General features: G+C 39.9%; 1 protein-coding gene across 19 annotated transcripts in view; it reads right to left on the minus strand.

Annotated features, from left to right (window-relative positions):
• Nucleotides 1–2,668: 2,668 nt before the first annotated feature.
• Nucleotides 2,669–16,403, minus strand: part of LOC105485770 (ring finger protein 38) — a 142,039-nt gene continuing 128,304 nt past the window's right edge. For 18 of the 19 annotated variants that reach the window (XM_011748256.3, XM_011748260.3, XM_011748259.3 and 15 more), the window contains 4 exons: nucleotides 14,830–14,914; nucleotides 7,890–8,011; nucleotides 5,395–5,494; nucleotides 2,669–2,905 (listed from right to left, as the gene is read on the minus strand). In XM_011748256.3, the coding sequence (XP_011746558.1) occupies nucleotides 2,843–2,905; nucleotides 5,395–5,494; nucleotides 7,890–8,011; nucleotides 14,830–14,914 (370 nt within the window). In that variant the 3' untranslated portion in view covers nucleotides 2,669–2,842. The remainder of the gene's footprint in view (nucleotides 2,906–5,394; nucleotides 5,495–7,889; nucleotides 8,012–14,829; nucleotides 14,915–16,403) is intronic. The other variant, XM_071078003.1, reaches the window with a different exon arrangement.

Genomic DNA, 16,403 nt, shown 5'->3' on the forward strand with positions numbered 1-16,403 from the left:
ACAGAAAATCCTAATATGAGATCTTGATACCTGGAGGCCTTTTTTGAGGGGTGGGAGTTAAAAAAAAAAAACACCAAAGATGACAATTCATGCCAAAAAACAAGCAAGAACCCACAAAAAACCCACAGCTGAGTTAAGATGGTAAAGCCAATATTATTTTAGGAGGAAAGAGGACGAAGGCCATGAACCAACATCTGCCTGCTATCTGGTGCATCACCCAAGGTGACAATGGCTGGGCACAAATAAACTGTTCTCTTTTGCTAGCCACAAAGCTGCTCACTGTGGCAAGCCTGAGCTGGTCAGAATACGTGTGTGTGTGTGTGTGTGTGTGTGTATTCCTGATACACACTAACCACAATAAGCAAGTCTGCACACATCTCTATGAGCCCCATGCAAAGACAAGACATTCCCACAGAGAGATCAGTCACAAGAGTGCAACAATGAAATTCAAGACTTTACCAAAACAGACCCTGCTGCCTCCGAAATTGCCAACTGCCTCTCAAAAATTTACAGAAAAAGGGACATTATAAGAATTCATAGAGGGAGGGAAGAAAAAGCTGCTACTCCTAGTCATTAGTACAATGTGCCGTGTTAATTAGGTATCTCTATATAAATTAGAAAAAGTGCTTTACTTGCATGCTTCAATAAAATGAATACTGAGTGTAGTAGTGTTATGTTAGATCTGTACAGATATAAATTTTTTGCAGCTATATAAAAGTGTATAAGATGGGCTTTTGCCATTTTAAACATGATTTTTTTTTCTTTAAAAAAAGATTAAACTATACGTGATTTGTATGTAGCTGATTATTATGCCAAGAATTTTGGTCTTTAACACACTTTTTATTCATCAGGAACAGGTGAGGGATATCCTAATGATTTAAAAGTAACATGTGCATTTTTACCACTGTTTAGATGTATTTCTGATGCACTGACAACCTAAGGGCAAACAGAGTGTGCAAAACCCTACGTGTACGACTAGATAGAGGCAACAGTGTCTCAAAAAGGGCAAAATTGTGCTTCTGTGAATTGACTTTACTTAACTCTAGGCTGTGATGAGCTTATAGACACTTCAAGGGAGGGCAAGCAGCATGGCAGTAACAAGTAGTTAACACTGAGTGGAAAACTGACACAGAACCAACTGAAAGTTGAGTGGGGCTGGCAGCAAGTTATCACAGTCCTGACTGGAATAATGCAGCTTGTGCTATTGCAAACAAAGCAATTACATCAACTGCAGGAAGAGGCAGACAATGTTGAAGACACTAAAAGAATGAGAAAGTAATTTAAACACTGCTGGAAAAATGACTTTAAACAATCTGAATTATGCTCAAAGAACCTACTAAAAAAAACCCCACACAGCTATGTGTTAGATCAACTAAATGAAGGTCAATTCCTGTTTAACAGCATTATTTTTTATACAAAAATCAAATCTTCATTTATACTGCAAGTATTCTGGACACCTGTTGTATTAAACTTTTCTCATTCAAACAAAAATTAAAAGGAAAAGCGATAAAACATCAAAACAAATCAGGTCTAAGGAACATGAGCTGTAACAGCACTTGATCCATCCTGAAACAGGGGTTTCGATGAGAAGCACATGTGATGAAGGAAGAACTAGACAACTTTCAGAACTGGAGTCTGGCAAGTGAATTAATATGGACAGAAATATAGCTTTCTTAAAACAATTTAGTTGCCCACAGGAGCTTGAACACAGAATACATATCAGAAGTCAAGCTGAATTAACAGATTTTGTTCTGGTGGAAGTCAACGAGGTGAGACTTCATGGAACTAGTGGTCTTCTTAGAAATATATTAATCAAATATCTTCAGAATAGACTACAAATCTAAACATTAAAAAAAAAAATCACAGGTACTTTCTGTAAGAAACTGGAAATGTAAAGGAAAAAAAGTATCAACATTCAAATCATTGATTGAAATGCTAATATTGCTAACTGATAATGTATGATATTGCACCTTCTTTTTGGAAACAGCAAGTTGGAGATTTTAAAATTTCCACAACAGAATCAAAAAAATCAGGTTCATGGAGTGAGAATTTTGTTACACTTTTTTTTTTCCTTAAGTGACCTACTTAGGACCACCAATAAAGAGAAGGTGACAGCTGCCTGAAGCAAAGGAAGAAGGCTTTTCTCATTCCATTCGTTGGGAGGGAAGGGCATGGAGTATTCAATGCTTGTAATTGATGCACCCTCAGCAATCAGTGTGCAACAGCAAACACAAGGGGGAAAAAACCAGTGTACAGTACTAGTGCTGTTTAAATAACACACCAGATTATACATTGCAGCATAATTAAAACTACACACACATTCTTGGTACATGCTGGTATATAGGATCTCATACACACGTTAGCTACCATGCCCTCTCACAAGTAGTTGTGCACACTCTCACACAGATACACTTATCACCAACAGTCATACGCTGCATTCATTTCCACTCACAGTTTCTGAAGGCTCTATATAAGGTAGATTGCTATATCATCTGTAGCTACCACTTTTTATAAAAGCACATGCTAAAAGATCACGTCCACTGTAATCTTGCAGCAACACTCGGAATGATCACACAAAAACCAGGGAATGTTAGTGCACACACAAAATTAAGCTAAAGAAAAAGTCTTTGGAGTTCCAATCACACGGTTAGTATAACAATCCCATAACTGTGAAGACTAATTGTAAGCTTTTATAGTTGATTAAGTCACACAGTGCAAAGAAAGGTCCATTGACCCTTTTGGTAAAGGGAGGGCTGGAAGCCACACAGATTAAGTTCAATGGATAGTCCGTATATACATGTGATGAGGAACACCCAAACTAAATTTGTGCTTCTTAGGTTGGTCATTCTGAATCCCGATGCACTTCTGAAGCATCAGCTCGGCAAATTGGGCAAGTACGATTTGCCTACAAAACAAAAGGGAAAACTTGTTTAAATTGTGACATATACAATGAAACACATTAAAAGCAATGGAACTACTTTTACTTCCCACAGTTTTTACATTCTTTGTTCCTCTGAAGAGGTACAAAGCAATTTGTGTCTTTTTTTAACCCACAAACCTCCGAATTAGCCCATGAATATTTTTTTTTTGAGATGGAGTTTCGCTCTTGCTGCCCAGGCTGGAGTGCAATGGCATGATCTTGGCTGACTGCAACCATCGCCTCCTGGGTTCAAGCGATTCTCCTGCCTCAGTCTCCCGAGGAGCTGAGATTACAGTGCCCACCACTATGCCGGGCTAATTTTTGTATTTTAGTAGAGACAGGGTTTCACCATGTTGGTCAGGCTGGTCTCAAACTCCTGACCCTCGGGTGATCCACCCACCTCGGCCTCCCAAAGTGCTGGGATTACAGGTGTGAGCCACCACACCTGGCCGCCATGAATGATTTTTAGTAGGTCTGTTAAAATATACAAACAAGATTACATTCACCAGTTTGGACCAAGTTAACAACTGACATTAAAACACCTTGGTTAGTCTTTTTTTTCTTTTTTTTTTTTTTTTCTTTTTTGAGACAGGGTTAAACCCTGTTGTCCACAGGAGCACAGTGGCATGATTACAGCTCATTACAGACTTGAACTCCTGGGCCTAAGTGATCCTCCTGCCTCAGCTTCCTGAGAACCTAGGATTAACAGGTGTGTGCCACCACACCCAGCCAATTTAAAAGACAAGGGTTTCACTAAGTTGCCCAGGCTGGTCTCCAACTCCAGGCCTCAAACGATCCTCCTGCTTTTGCCTCCCAAAATGCTGGGATTACATGCCTGAGCCACCATTCCTGGCCCCTTGGCTATTCTTAATGGAATGAAGTCACAGAAAACATTTAGCGGTACTGAGGAAAGCCTGACTGTAAAATAGGTGACTGGATCTATACCATAGCTCTACTTACTCACCTGGTTCCCTGGCTCCTAAATTTGCTTTCTCCATTTCAACAAATGGGACCATAATTTGTGGAGTTGCTAATGCCAGAAACATAAGCATCACCTGTTCTCCTACTTCCTACAACCCATTCAGCACATAATCTTATTTCTGCATTATGGTAATGCTCAAATCAGTCCCTCTTTTCATCCAGTTGCCACTATCCATTCTCTGGCCCACCATGTCTTTATTCTATCTCCCTGTCTCTCAGAAATTACCTCTTCTACTCTATCCTCCAACAGTGGCCAGAAATCCTTCTAAAATAGTCTGTTATATCCTTCCCAAATGCTTTCAGGATTACATCTAAACTTCACGCTTCAGAGTGGCTTCACAACAAGCTGGTCATTGATTTTCTCTCTGAACACCTTTTCTTTTCCCACTCTTCCTCACATTCCAACTATCAGCCACATGGAACTTGTGGTTTTGATTGTTCTCTGTTTGCACATGTCAGGGATTTGCACATATAATGCTTTCCTTTTAAAATACTTTAAGACTCTTTGTTTTCAGGATTGAGTTTGGGCTAAGTTAGATACTATGGAACTGTGCTCCCTCAGAACTGACTTTTAACTCTATCTTCCTCTCCAAATTGTGAGGTTACCTAGTTTTATCCAAATCAGAACACTTCATTTAAAAAATACCAAATTTGACTATATAAATTTTTTTTATAGTCATGGAGCCACTGCAACCCAGCCTATTAAAGTTCTTTTACTGTATCACGTTTTCATTCTACTGTTACAATTTGAGACTATGAAACTATTAAGAGTAAAAAAGCAGATTTTGTAAACCTTTTTTTTTTAAACATTAAATAGTCAGGTGCAGTGTATAATCCCAATACTTTGGGAGGCTGAGGTGGGAGGACTGCTTGTGCCCAAGAGTTCAAGACCAGTCTGGGCAACATAGTGACACCCCGTCTCGCTTGAGCCTGGGACGTCGAGGCTACATTGAGCCATGACTGTACCACTGCACTCCAGACTGGGCGACACATCGAGACCCTGTTTCAAAAAATATATATATAAAAAAGAAGCCCCTGCAATAATTTCACCCTGGCATAGCCACTCTTATGGATTTGTGTCCTTTGTGCTTTTGTTCATATATACAAAGGAGAAAATGGTCAGAATTAAATAAAAACACTAGATGTACTATTCTCCATGCAAACCTCTGACAACAGAGCTATAATTAGGTAGCCTTCTAAATTCTCAAAGCAAACTGTGGCCTAGCAAGTTCGGGCTTTGTCCCTGTATGCCATGAGAAAGGACATACTGATTGTCGAGAGGTCATCCATTTGAGTTTTGTATAATCACTCCTATGTTGTTGACTGCAGTTAATTTTTACTGGCCTTTTCTCCTCATTTAAAGAGATCATACTCAAAGCTGTGTTTCCATTTTGTCTTCCTGTCCACTGAGTTACGAACTTACTCTAATTAACCTATGGTCAATAAAATAGAAAAATTCAATGTCATTTCCTTTAAAGATGTTATCACTTTACCTTAAGCCATTTGTCAACACACTTGGCATGGAACTCGTGGTTACAGGGTAAGACTCTAAGTAGCTGCCTTGACTCAAAATCACACATGCATACTACACACCTAAAAAAAGCAAAAAGATCATTTAACCATAAAACCAGATGGTTTTCTATTGTTATGACTATTGAAACCTACAAGATAATTTATTCTGTTATCAAAATATCACTTAAATTTTTAAACAAAATTAACCAATACCCTGAAAAAATTGTGATGTTTTGCAGTAAGAGGGTTTTGCTTTACTAACAGATTATCACAAAAATTTCTAGTTAACATGAAGTCAAATCTTAATACCAAAGATTCTATACTATTTTTTTAAAAAAAGGTGTTGGAACAACTATGTCCACATACAAAAGAATAAAGGTGGACCCCTACCTCATACCATATAAAAACTGACTCAAACTGATCAAAAGCTTAAGTGTTAAGAGCTAAACTATTAACCTCTCAGAAGAAAACACAGTAAATCTTCATGACCTTGGATTATACAATGGTTTCTTGGAGATGACATTAAAAGCATAAGAATTAACAAAAAAAGAAATGCAGTTGTTCTTCAGTATCTGAGGGGGGACTGATTTCTAGGACCCACAATGGACACCAAAATCTGCAGATGTTCAAATCCTTTATATACAACGGTATAGTGTTTGTGACCTATGCACACCCTCCCATATACTTTAAAATCATTAATATACTGTAATACCTAATACAATGTAAGTGCTATGTAAATAGTTGTTATACTGTATTGTTCTTTATTTGTACTACATATTGCTCTATTTTCTATTTTTATTTTTTCCTGAATATTTTCTATCTTTGGTTGGCTGAATACAGAGGGCTGAGTGTAGGCTGAAATAAATCAAAATCAAAATTTAAACATTTTGTGCTGCAAAGGACATCACTGAAAAACTCAACAATCCACAGAATGGCAACACATTTTTTTACACTTTTTATTATTCTATTCCTCAGAGATCCCTGTTCTGAGGGAAGACATTTTAAGATAATTTATCTGATGAGATCTATATATGTATAGAACTTCTACAACTCAATAATACAAAGACAAACCAACTTATGGAAAATGAAGCAAGGATCCAAATAGACATTTCTGAAAAAAAGGTATACAAATGGCTAGTAGCACATGAAACATTCAAGATCATCAGCTATCAGGGAAATGCAAATCAAATCTGCAGGAAATACCACTTCACAACCACTAGGCTGGCTATAATAATAATAAAAAAAAACAGACAATATAGCATGATTCAAAGCCATTATTTACCTTTGGCATTATTCAATGCCAAAAGTGGAAACCCAAATGTCCATCCACTGGTAAAAATAATATGATCTATACAGTAGAATATTATTTGGCCATAAAAAGAAATGACTTACTAGTAAAAGCTACAATATAGAAAAAGTTATGCTAAGTGAAAGATGCTAAACACAAAAAGATCATATATGACCTCATTTATGTATAATCTATATAGACACAGCGTAGACTGAGGATGGGGAGGAGGCACCAAGGTGAGGTAGAAATACGAAGAGTGTTGCTAGTGGGTGAAGTGGGTGAGGGGTTTCGTTTTAGGGTGATGCAACGGGTCTAAATTTGATTGTCATGATAGTTACACAGCTCTGAATATATGAAAAACCACTGAGTTGTACTTTTTAAATTATTATTATTATTTTTTTGAGACAGTCTCGCTCTGTCGCCCAGGCTGGAATGCAGTGGTGTCATCTCGGCTCACTGCAACCTCCGCCTCCCGGGCTCAAGCAATTCGCCCTGCCTCAGCCTTGCGAGTAGCTGGGATTATAGGCGCCTGCCACCATGCCCAGCTAATTTTTGTATTTTTAGTAGGGACAGGGTTTCGCCATGTTGGCCAGGCTGGTCTGAAGCTCCTGACCAGAGGCGATCCACCTGCCTCAGCCTCCCAAAGTGCTGGGATTACAGGTGTGAGCTACCGTGCCCGGCCTCAACTGTACATTTTAAATGGAATTTTACGGTATGTAAATTATATATCAATAAAGCTATAAAAGATCCCATACTAAGCAGAAATTTTTGGTAAGAACCTCAAACTTTATGTGCATGAAGTTTCTATCTTGTGTGAAAACATTCTAGAATGTCAATTAGAAACAGAATTGCTAAGCAACATTAAAATCCAAAACAGCCCTAACAGACCTTTCTAAGATGACAGAAATGTTCTAGATCCACACCACCCAACACAGCAGCCATTAGCTAGAATGACTAAGACATTTAATTTTTCATTTAATTAGCTCTATATTGACTTATTGGACAAGTGTTGGCTTAGACTATGAAATAGAGAGAACTCATCTTTATCAAAGTTATCTCTGACTCTTAAGCATTTTCTTTTAACTTTTTGTTTCCTCTCCCAACTTCTACCTTAATGACTCTTATGTTTTTATTTCATAAAGGTAGAAAAGGAAATTTAGCAGAGTGATGTCAAAAAAATGTACTTACAAAGTCTGTTCTGACTGGTGGTTGTTAGGATTGAACCGATAAGAAGGAAGTTGTTCAATATCTGCTTTAGTCAGTCCACGAGGCTTTGCCTCTCCCAGTCGCTCTGCCAGGTTTAACAGGGCCTGTAGCGGTAAAAGATGACATATTTTCATCTGTCTTTATGTTTTGCATTCCATTTTTTTTTTTTTTTTTTTTTTAAAAGAGATGGAGTCCTGCTATGTTGCCCAGGCTGGAGTATATATAGTGGCTGTTCACAGGCATGATCATTGTGCACTGTGGCCTCAAACTCCTGTGAACTCAAACAATACTCTTGCCGCAGCCTTCTGAGTATCTGGAACTACAATTGCGTACCACCGTAGCCCTATTAAAATAATTTTTAAAATGTTTCTTATCAAAAAATCTAAACACATACCAAAGTAGAAAAGCAACGTTAATGAACCTTGATCTATCCATTACGGAGGTCAGTAGTCCATGGCTAATCTTTTATCTATTACCATCTATCCTAAAGCTCACATTATTTTAAAACAAAACTGAAAGATGGTATCATTTCATTAGTATCAAGTGCATCTGTAAAACAAAGTAACTTTGACCCTGTGAGCTAGATAATTCTTTGTTATGGGAGCTGGCCTGGGTACTATAGGATGTTTTGCAGCATCCCTGGCCTCCCTCTGCTCTCTTAGTGCCAGTTAACAACCCCCCAGCTGTAACAATCAAAAATGTCTCCACACATTCCCAAATATCTTCGGGAGACAAACTGTCCCCAGGTTGAGAATCGCTGCTCTAAAAAGATAGACTTTTTAGAATATAACCACAATGACATCATCACACCTAACATATTAACACTAATTCTTTAACATCAAATGGACCAATTAACGTTCAAATGTCTTTGTTTCAATTCAAAGCTTTAAAAAGTAGTTTGTTCAAGTAAGGATCCAAACAAATCCATAACTTACCATGGCTTAATATGTCTCAAGTCTCTTTTTCACTCTTAAATTTGAAGAAACCAGGTTAATGAGCTGTAGAAATTCCCAGTTTGAAATGTGCTAAATGAACCTCCCATCCCTGACCCACTGGGTTTAACAAATTTCTTGTCCCCTTGTCCTATAAATAGGTAGATGTGAAAACTTTTACCATAAGGCCCATCATGTCTAGTGGTTATGTTAGCAGCCAATGATGGAATACTGTCTAGATCCATTAATTCATTAAGAATGGGTAAAATGGTAATATTCTAATTTTATCATTCTTCATTTATTAGAATGCCTAATATTAAACAATACTCAGAATTTAGGTAGAATAGGATGAGACCACCTAATTTCTTTTTTTTTTTTTTGAAGTATCCACTATCAACTCATGAACTTTAATATATTTGATGTGTTTCAATATTGTAATTATTATGCCTCTTTTTTTTTTTTTTTTGAGTCAGAGTCTTGCTTTATCCTCAGGCTGGAGTGCAATGGTATGATCTCGGTTCACTGCAACCTCCGCCTCCTAGGTTCAGGAGATTCTCTTGCCTCCTCCTCCCGAGTAGCCGCCACCCAGCTAATTTTTTGTATTTTTTATTTTTTAGTAGAGAAAGGGTTTTGCCATGTTGGCCAGGCTGGGCTTAAACTCCTGACCTCAAGTGATCCACCTGCCTTGGCCTCCCAAAGTGCTGGAACTACAGGAGTGAGCTACTATGCCCAGTCAATTATTATGCTTATTGATTTTACATCAGTACCTCCTTTCCTTAATGACTCTAATAACTCATTTGGTTTATCCCACAATTAGTCTGCCTTTTGTGGACTGCTTTTCTCCATTTTTCAGGTTGCCCCAGTGTTAACAGAATGGGTAACAAATAATGATAGATGAGAGAAACAGAATTAACTTCCCCAAATGTCAATAATTAATGTGGTAATAACTGTGTGTGTTTTATTATGATACCAGAACTCTGCTTCTGTGTCAACATTATTTAGATAATTGCATCATCTAAATAATTTGTTCCCCTTTCACTAGCTCCCTAGCCCTTCTAAATGCTGGAATAGAAAGTAAATTGCCAGGCTGCACATGGTGGCTCAAGCCTGTAATCCAAGCACTTTGGGAGGCTGAGGCAGGCAGATCACTTGAGGTCAGGAGTTTGAGACCCACCTGGTCAACACAGTGAAACCCCATCTCTACTAAAATTACAAAAAAATTAGCTGGGCATGGTGGCGTGCACCTGTAAGCTCAGCTACATGGGAAGCTGAGGGAGGAGAATCACTTGAACCCAGGAGGCAGAGGTTGCAGTGAGCCGAGACTGCGCCATTGCACTCCCAGCCTGGGTGACAAAGCGAGACTCCATCTTAAAAAAAAAAAAAAAAAAGTAAATTGCCAAATCGATGGTGATTACAATATATAAAATTTAGATAAAACTTATTGTATCGGCCGGGCGCGGTGGCTCAAGCCTGTAATCCCAGCACTTTGGGAGGCTGAGACGGGCGGATCACGAGGTCAGGAGATCGAGACCATCCTGGCTAACACGGTGAAACCCCGTCTCTACTAAAAATACAAAAAACTAGCCGGGCGAGGTGGCGGGCACCTGTAGTCCCAGCTACTCAGGAGGCTGAGGCAGGAGAATGGCGTGAACCCGGGAGGCGGAGCTTGCAGTGAGCTGAGATCCGGCCACTGCACTCCAGCCTGGGTGACAGAGCGAGACTCCGTCTCAAAAAAAAACAAAAACAAAAACAAAACAAACTTATTGTATCATTGATAATGATCTTTTATATCTCATATATACCATGGTACACAAAGGTCAACAAATACAATTTATGACAATAAAGTATGTTAAGTTCTTACAGTATAAAGACTACACAGGCATATTTCATTTTACTGCACTTTGCTTTACTGCATGCCACAGATACTACCTTTTTAAAACAAAAACAAAAAATTAAAGGTGTGTGGCCACCCCATGTTGAGCAAATCTATTAATTCAACTTTTCCAACAGTCATGTCATTTCATATCTTGGTGCTACATTTTGGTAATTCTCACAGCATTTCAAACTTTTTCATTATTTTATATCTGCTAAAATGTTCTCTGATCTTTGACGTTACTATTGTACTTGCTTTGTGGTACCACAAACTGCACTTGTATAAGACAGAAAGAACACTTAATTGATAAATGTTGGGTATTCTGACTACTCCACTGACCAACTGGCTATTCACCCATCTCTCCCTCTCCTGGGGTATTCCTAGTCTTTGAGACACAACAATATTGAAGTTATGCCAATTAATAACCCCACAATGGCCTCTAATTGTTCAAGTGAAAGAGTCACATGTATCCCACTTTAAAAACTAGGAATGATTGGCTGGGCATCCTGGCTCACTCCTGTAATCCCAGCACTTTGGGGAGGCCGAGCGGCCAGGTCACGAGGTCAGGAGATCGAGAACATCCTGGCTAATACGGTGAAACTCTGTCTCTACTGAAAATACAAAAAATTAGCCGGGCGAGGTGGTGGGCACCTGTAGTCCCACCTACTCGGGAGGCTGAGGCAGGAGAATGGCGTGAACCCAGGAGGCGGAGCTTGCAGTGAGCCGAGATCGTGCCACTGCACTCCAGCCTGGGCGACAGAGCAAGACTCTGTCTCAAAAAGCAAAACAAAAACTAGAAATGATTAAGCTTGGTAAGAAAGGCATGTCAAAGCCAAGACAGGCCAAAATGTAGGCCTCTTGTGCCAAACCAGTAACCAAGTTCTAAACGCAAAGGCAAAGTTGGAACAGAAAAAGTGCCATTCTCACTGGGCACAGTGGCCCATGCCTGTAATCCCAACACTCGGACTAGCCTTGGGCAAAATGGCAAAACCTTTCTCTGCAAAAGAGAAAAAAAAAACACAAAAATTAGCCAAGTGTGGTGGCGTGCGTCTACTGTCCCAGCTACTTAGCAGGCTGAGGTGGGAGAATCGCTTGAGCCTGGGAGGTCAAGGCTGTAGTGAGCTGAGATGGTGGCACTGCACTCCAGCCCGGGTGACAGAGTGAGACCCTGTCTCCAAAAAAAAAAAAAAAAAGAAAAAGAAAAAGAAAAAACAGAAAAGCCACTCCAGTGAATGCACGAGTAAGAAAGCAAAGCAGCTATACTGCTGATATGGAAAGTCTGAGTGATAGGGATAGAAAATCCAACCAGCCACAACATTCTCTTTAGCCAAAGCCTAATCCAGAACAAGGCCCTGTCTTTAATTCTATCAAGGTTGAGAGAGAGGTGAGGAAGCTGCAGAGGAAAAGTTGGAAGCTAGCAGAGGCTGGTTCATCAAGTTTAAGGAAAGAAGCCATCTTTATAACAACAAAGTGCAAGGTGAAGCAGGAAATGCTGATATAGAAGCTGTAGTAAGTTATCCAGAAGCTCTATCTAAGATCACTGATGAAAGTGAATACACTAAACAATAGATTTTCAATGTAGATAGAACAGCCCCATATTGGAAGAGAATGCCATCTAAGATTTTCATAGCTAGAAAGGCAATGCCTGGCTTCAAAAAACAGGCTGACTCTTTTGTTGGGGCTAATACAGCTGGTGACTGCAGGTTGAAGCCAAAGCTCATTTGCCATTCTCTGGGCCCTTAAGAAATTATGCTAAATCTACTCTGCCCAGTAATAAAGCCTGGATGACAGAACGTCTGTTTACAGTATGATTTACAGAATATTTTAAGACCACTTTTGAGACCCGTTCAAGAAAAAAAGATTCCTTTCAAAATACTACCGCTCAAGTGCTCTGATTAAGATGTACAAAGAGATGCATGCTGTTTTCCTGCCAACAAAACACTCACTCTGCAGCCCATGGAAAAAGGGTTCTTTTCTCTACATTCTTGCCAATACTTACTTTTTGATAACAGCCATCCTAACAGGTGTGTGAAGTGGTATTTTATTGTGGTTTTGATTTACATTTCCCTGATTGCAATGTTGAGCACCTTTTCATATCCCTGGTTGGACATTTTGTGTCTTCTTTGAAAAATGTCGGCCAGGCGCGGTGGCTCACGCCTGTAATCCCTGCACTTTGGGAGGCCGAAGCGGGTGGATCACGAGGTCAGTAGATCGAGACCATCCTGGCTAACACGGTGAAACCCCGTCTCTACTAAAATACAAAAAATTAGCCGGGCGCGGTGGCGGGCGCCTGTAGTCCCAGCTACTCTGGAGGCTGAGGCAGGAGAATGGCGCGAACCCGGGAGGCGGAGCTTGCAGTGAGCCGAGATGGTGCCACTGCACTCCAGCCTGGGCGACAGAGTGAAGACTCCGCCTCAAAAAAAAAAAAAAAAAAATGTCGATTCAGGTCCTCCACCCATTTTTTTTAAATTGGGTTATTCATTTTTTTTTGCTACTGAGTTGTGTAAGTTCCTTGTATATTTTAAATATTAACCCCTTTATCGGATGTTTACTTTTCATATTTTCTCCTAACCTGTAGATTGCCTTTCATTTTGTTTCTTTCTTTTGCGGTACAGAAGCCTTTTAGTTCAATGTAGTCCTAGTTATTTATTTTAGCTTTTGTTGCCTGTGCTTGTGGTGTGATGGCCAAAAAACCAATGCCATGGCCGATATCAAGGAGCTTTTCCCCTGTTTTCTGTAAGCACTTTTATCATTTCAGATATTAAGTTTAGGTCTTTAATCCATTTTGAGTTAACTTTCATGTATGGTGTAAAGGTCCAGTTTCATTCTTTTGCAGGTGGATATCCAGTTTTCCCAACACCATTTCTTTTTGTTTTTTTTTTTTCTCTTTTTCAGACAGAGTCTTGCTCTGTCACTCAGCCTGGCGTGCAATGGTGTGATCTTGGCTCACTGTAGCCTCCGCTTCCCAAGTTCAAGTGATTCTCCTGTCTCAACCTCTCGAGTAGCTGGGATTACAGGCGCCCACCACCACGTCTGGCTAATTTTTGTATTTTTATAGAAACGGGGTTTCACCATGTTGGCCAGGCTCGCCTCGAACTCCTGACCTCAGGTGATTTGCCCGCCTTGGACTCCCAAAATGCTGGGATTACAGGGTGAGCCACTGCGCTCAGCCTCCCAACACCATTTCTTAAAGAGGCTATCCTTTCCCCATTGTGTCTTCTTGGTGGCCTTGTCAAAAATTGGCCGACTGTTGTACTCCTTTCTATTCACAGTTCCTAAAGTTCAGAACATGCATGGTTTTATAATTTATCGCCTGACCTATTACAACACCTAAATAGGTTTCCTTGTCACCATTTTTTAACTTCACAGTACTGGCAGAGTTTGGACTCTTAACGAGTACTGATGACATAAAGCACCAAAAACACTTAGTGGCTCCTTCCTCCCCCATAATATTCAAAATTATGTCCCCTCTGTAGCAAGCACTGAAGGACAACCAATTAAGTTTCCAATCAAATGCCGATTTTCTCCCTTTTACTTTAACCACAGACCATCTGTTGATTCTCAAGAATGTCCAGCACTTCTCTGCCTCAATCTTAAAGATGAAAAAGCTTCTACATTATTTAAGATCTAGCTCAAACGTTTTGGCTTCCACAAAATCTTTTCAGCACATCTCATCAAAATTCAGTTTTCTCATTTGCATTCTCATTGGAATTGTACGTAATTCTAATAGAGCACCAATCTACCTGTTATCATAGCTATGTGGTAGTACATATTCAAATATCCTTAAAGATGTTAAATCATTTTTATGACATGTTTGTATCTTGAAATGCACAAAGAGTTTACCTAATAAATGTTTAGATCAAGCTTGTCGAACACATGGCCTGCATGCAGCCCAGGATGGCTTTGAATGTGGCCCAACACAAATTGATAAACTTTCACAAAATATTATGAGATTTATTTTTTGCAATGTTTTAAAAGGTTACTGGCTACTATTAGTGTATCTTACGTGTGGCCCAGGAAGTGAAAAGATTGGCCGCCTGTGGTTTAAAGAGTTAAGTAGAATAATACTTTCATGCACACAATACTCCCCAAATTAATTCACAATTCGTCTACTAACCTCGTAATTTTCTACTTCTCCATCTTCTACATCTAATTCAAAGCTGAAAGTTGGGCCCACTGCAGGTGGCACTGGAAGCATTGATCTGCAGTGAAAACAATCACACTAGCATTGAATATGTTAGTACATTAATTCAATGAACAGGACAGGGAGGACAAAGGCCAGTGCTATAAGGATGAAGAATGGTCAGTGTTAATCTGAAAAATTTAACAAAACATATGCAAGAACTGTAAAATAAAAACTGCAAACATATTGCTACGATAACTTAAAGGTGAATAAACAGACATACACCACATAAGACGACGACTCAGTATCATTAATATGTCACTTTCTCCTTAAAATAACCTATAAATTCCATGCAATACCTACCAAGATTGCAGCAAGCACTTAAGTAAAAACTCACATGCTGATTTAAAAATTTATAAGGAACTGCAAAAGACCTTAAACTAAAACATTTTGAGAACAAAATCGGGAGACAAACTAGATCTGACATTAAGATAGAAAGAGAGAGAAAATGGGGAGAGAGAGGAAGGAAGGAAGGAAAAACTATGACAACAGTGTGGTAACATAGGCACGTGGCCTTCTGGTATAAAAACCGTATTTCCTAGCTTTCCTTAGAAAGTAATTATAGACATGTGACTAAGTTACGGCCAATGTGATACAGAGGCAGGGGTTATACGTGCAACTTCTGGGACATATCCTTGAGAGGAGCAGGTAGGCAGAGGAATCTATTTTTATTTTTGCTAGGTGGAATGTCATATGACTAGAGCCTGAGAGGCCACCTTAGATCTTGTACAGGAAGCCATTAACATTGTTCATAGTCACAGGGCTAACAAATCATCGTTGAGCTGCCTACTTCTAGACTTTATTACATGAGAGAGAAATAAAGAATTACTCGCAGGGCGCGGTGGCTCACACCTGTAATCCCAGCACTTTGGGAGGGCAAGACAGGCAGATTACCTGAGATCAGGAGTTCGTGACCAGCCTGGCCAACATGGTGAAACCCCATCTCTACTGAAAGTACATAAATTAGCTGGGCATGGTGGTGCCCGCCTGTAATCCCAGCTACTTGGGAGGCTGAGACAGGAAAATCACTGGAACCTGGGGGCCAGAGGTTGCAATGAGCCAAAACTGCACCACTGCACTCCAGCCTGGGCAACAGAGTGAGACTCTGTCTAAAGAAACAAACAAAGAAAACCCTACCATGTGTACCACCCATGGGAATTTCTTTTGTTTTTTTTTTTTTTTTGAGACGGAGTCTCGCGCTGTCGCCCAGGCTGGAGTGCAGTGGCCGGATCTCAGCTCACTGTAAGCTCCACCTCCCGGGTTTACGCCATTCTCCTGCCTCAGCCTCCCGAGTAGCTGGGACTACAGGCGCCCACCACCTCGCCCGGCTAGTTTTTTCTATTTTTTTTTTAGTAGAGACGAGGTTTCACTGGGTTAGCCAGGATGGTCTCGATCTCCTGACCTCGTGATCCGCCCGTCTCGGCCTCCCAAAGTGCTGGGATTACAAGCTTGAGCCACCGCGCCTGGCCCACCCATGGGAATTTCTGTTACAGACCAACTTAACCCAA

The sequence above is a fragment of the Macaca nemestrina genome, chromosome 14 (assembly GCF_043159975.1).
Source record: "Macaca nemestrina isolate mMacNem1 chromosome 14, mMacNem.hap1, whole genome shotgun sequence".
In the NCBI taxonomy this organism is placed as follows: Eukaryota; Metazoa; Chordata; class Mammalia; order Primates; family Cercopithecidae; genus Macaca; species Macaca nemestrina.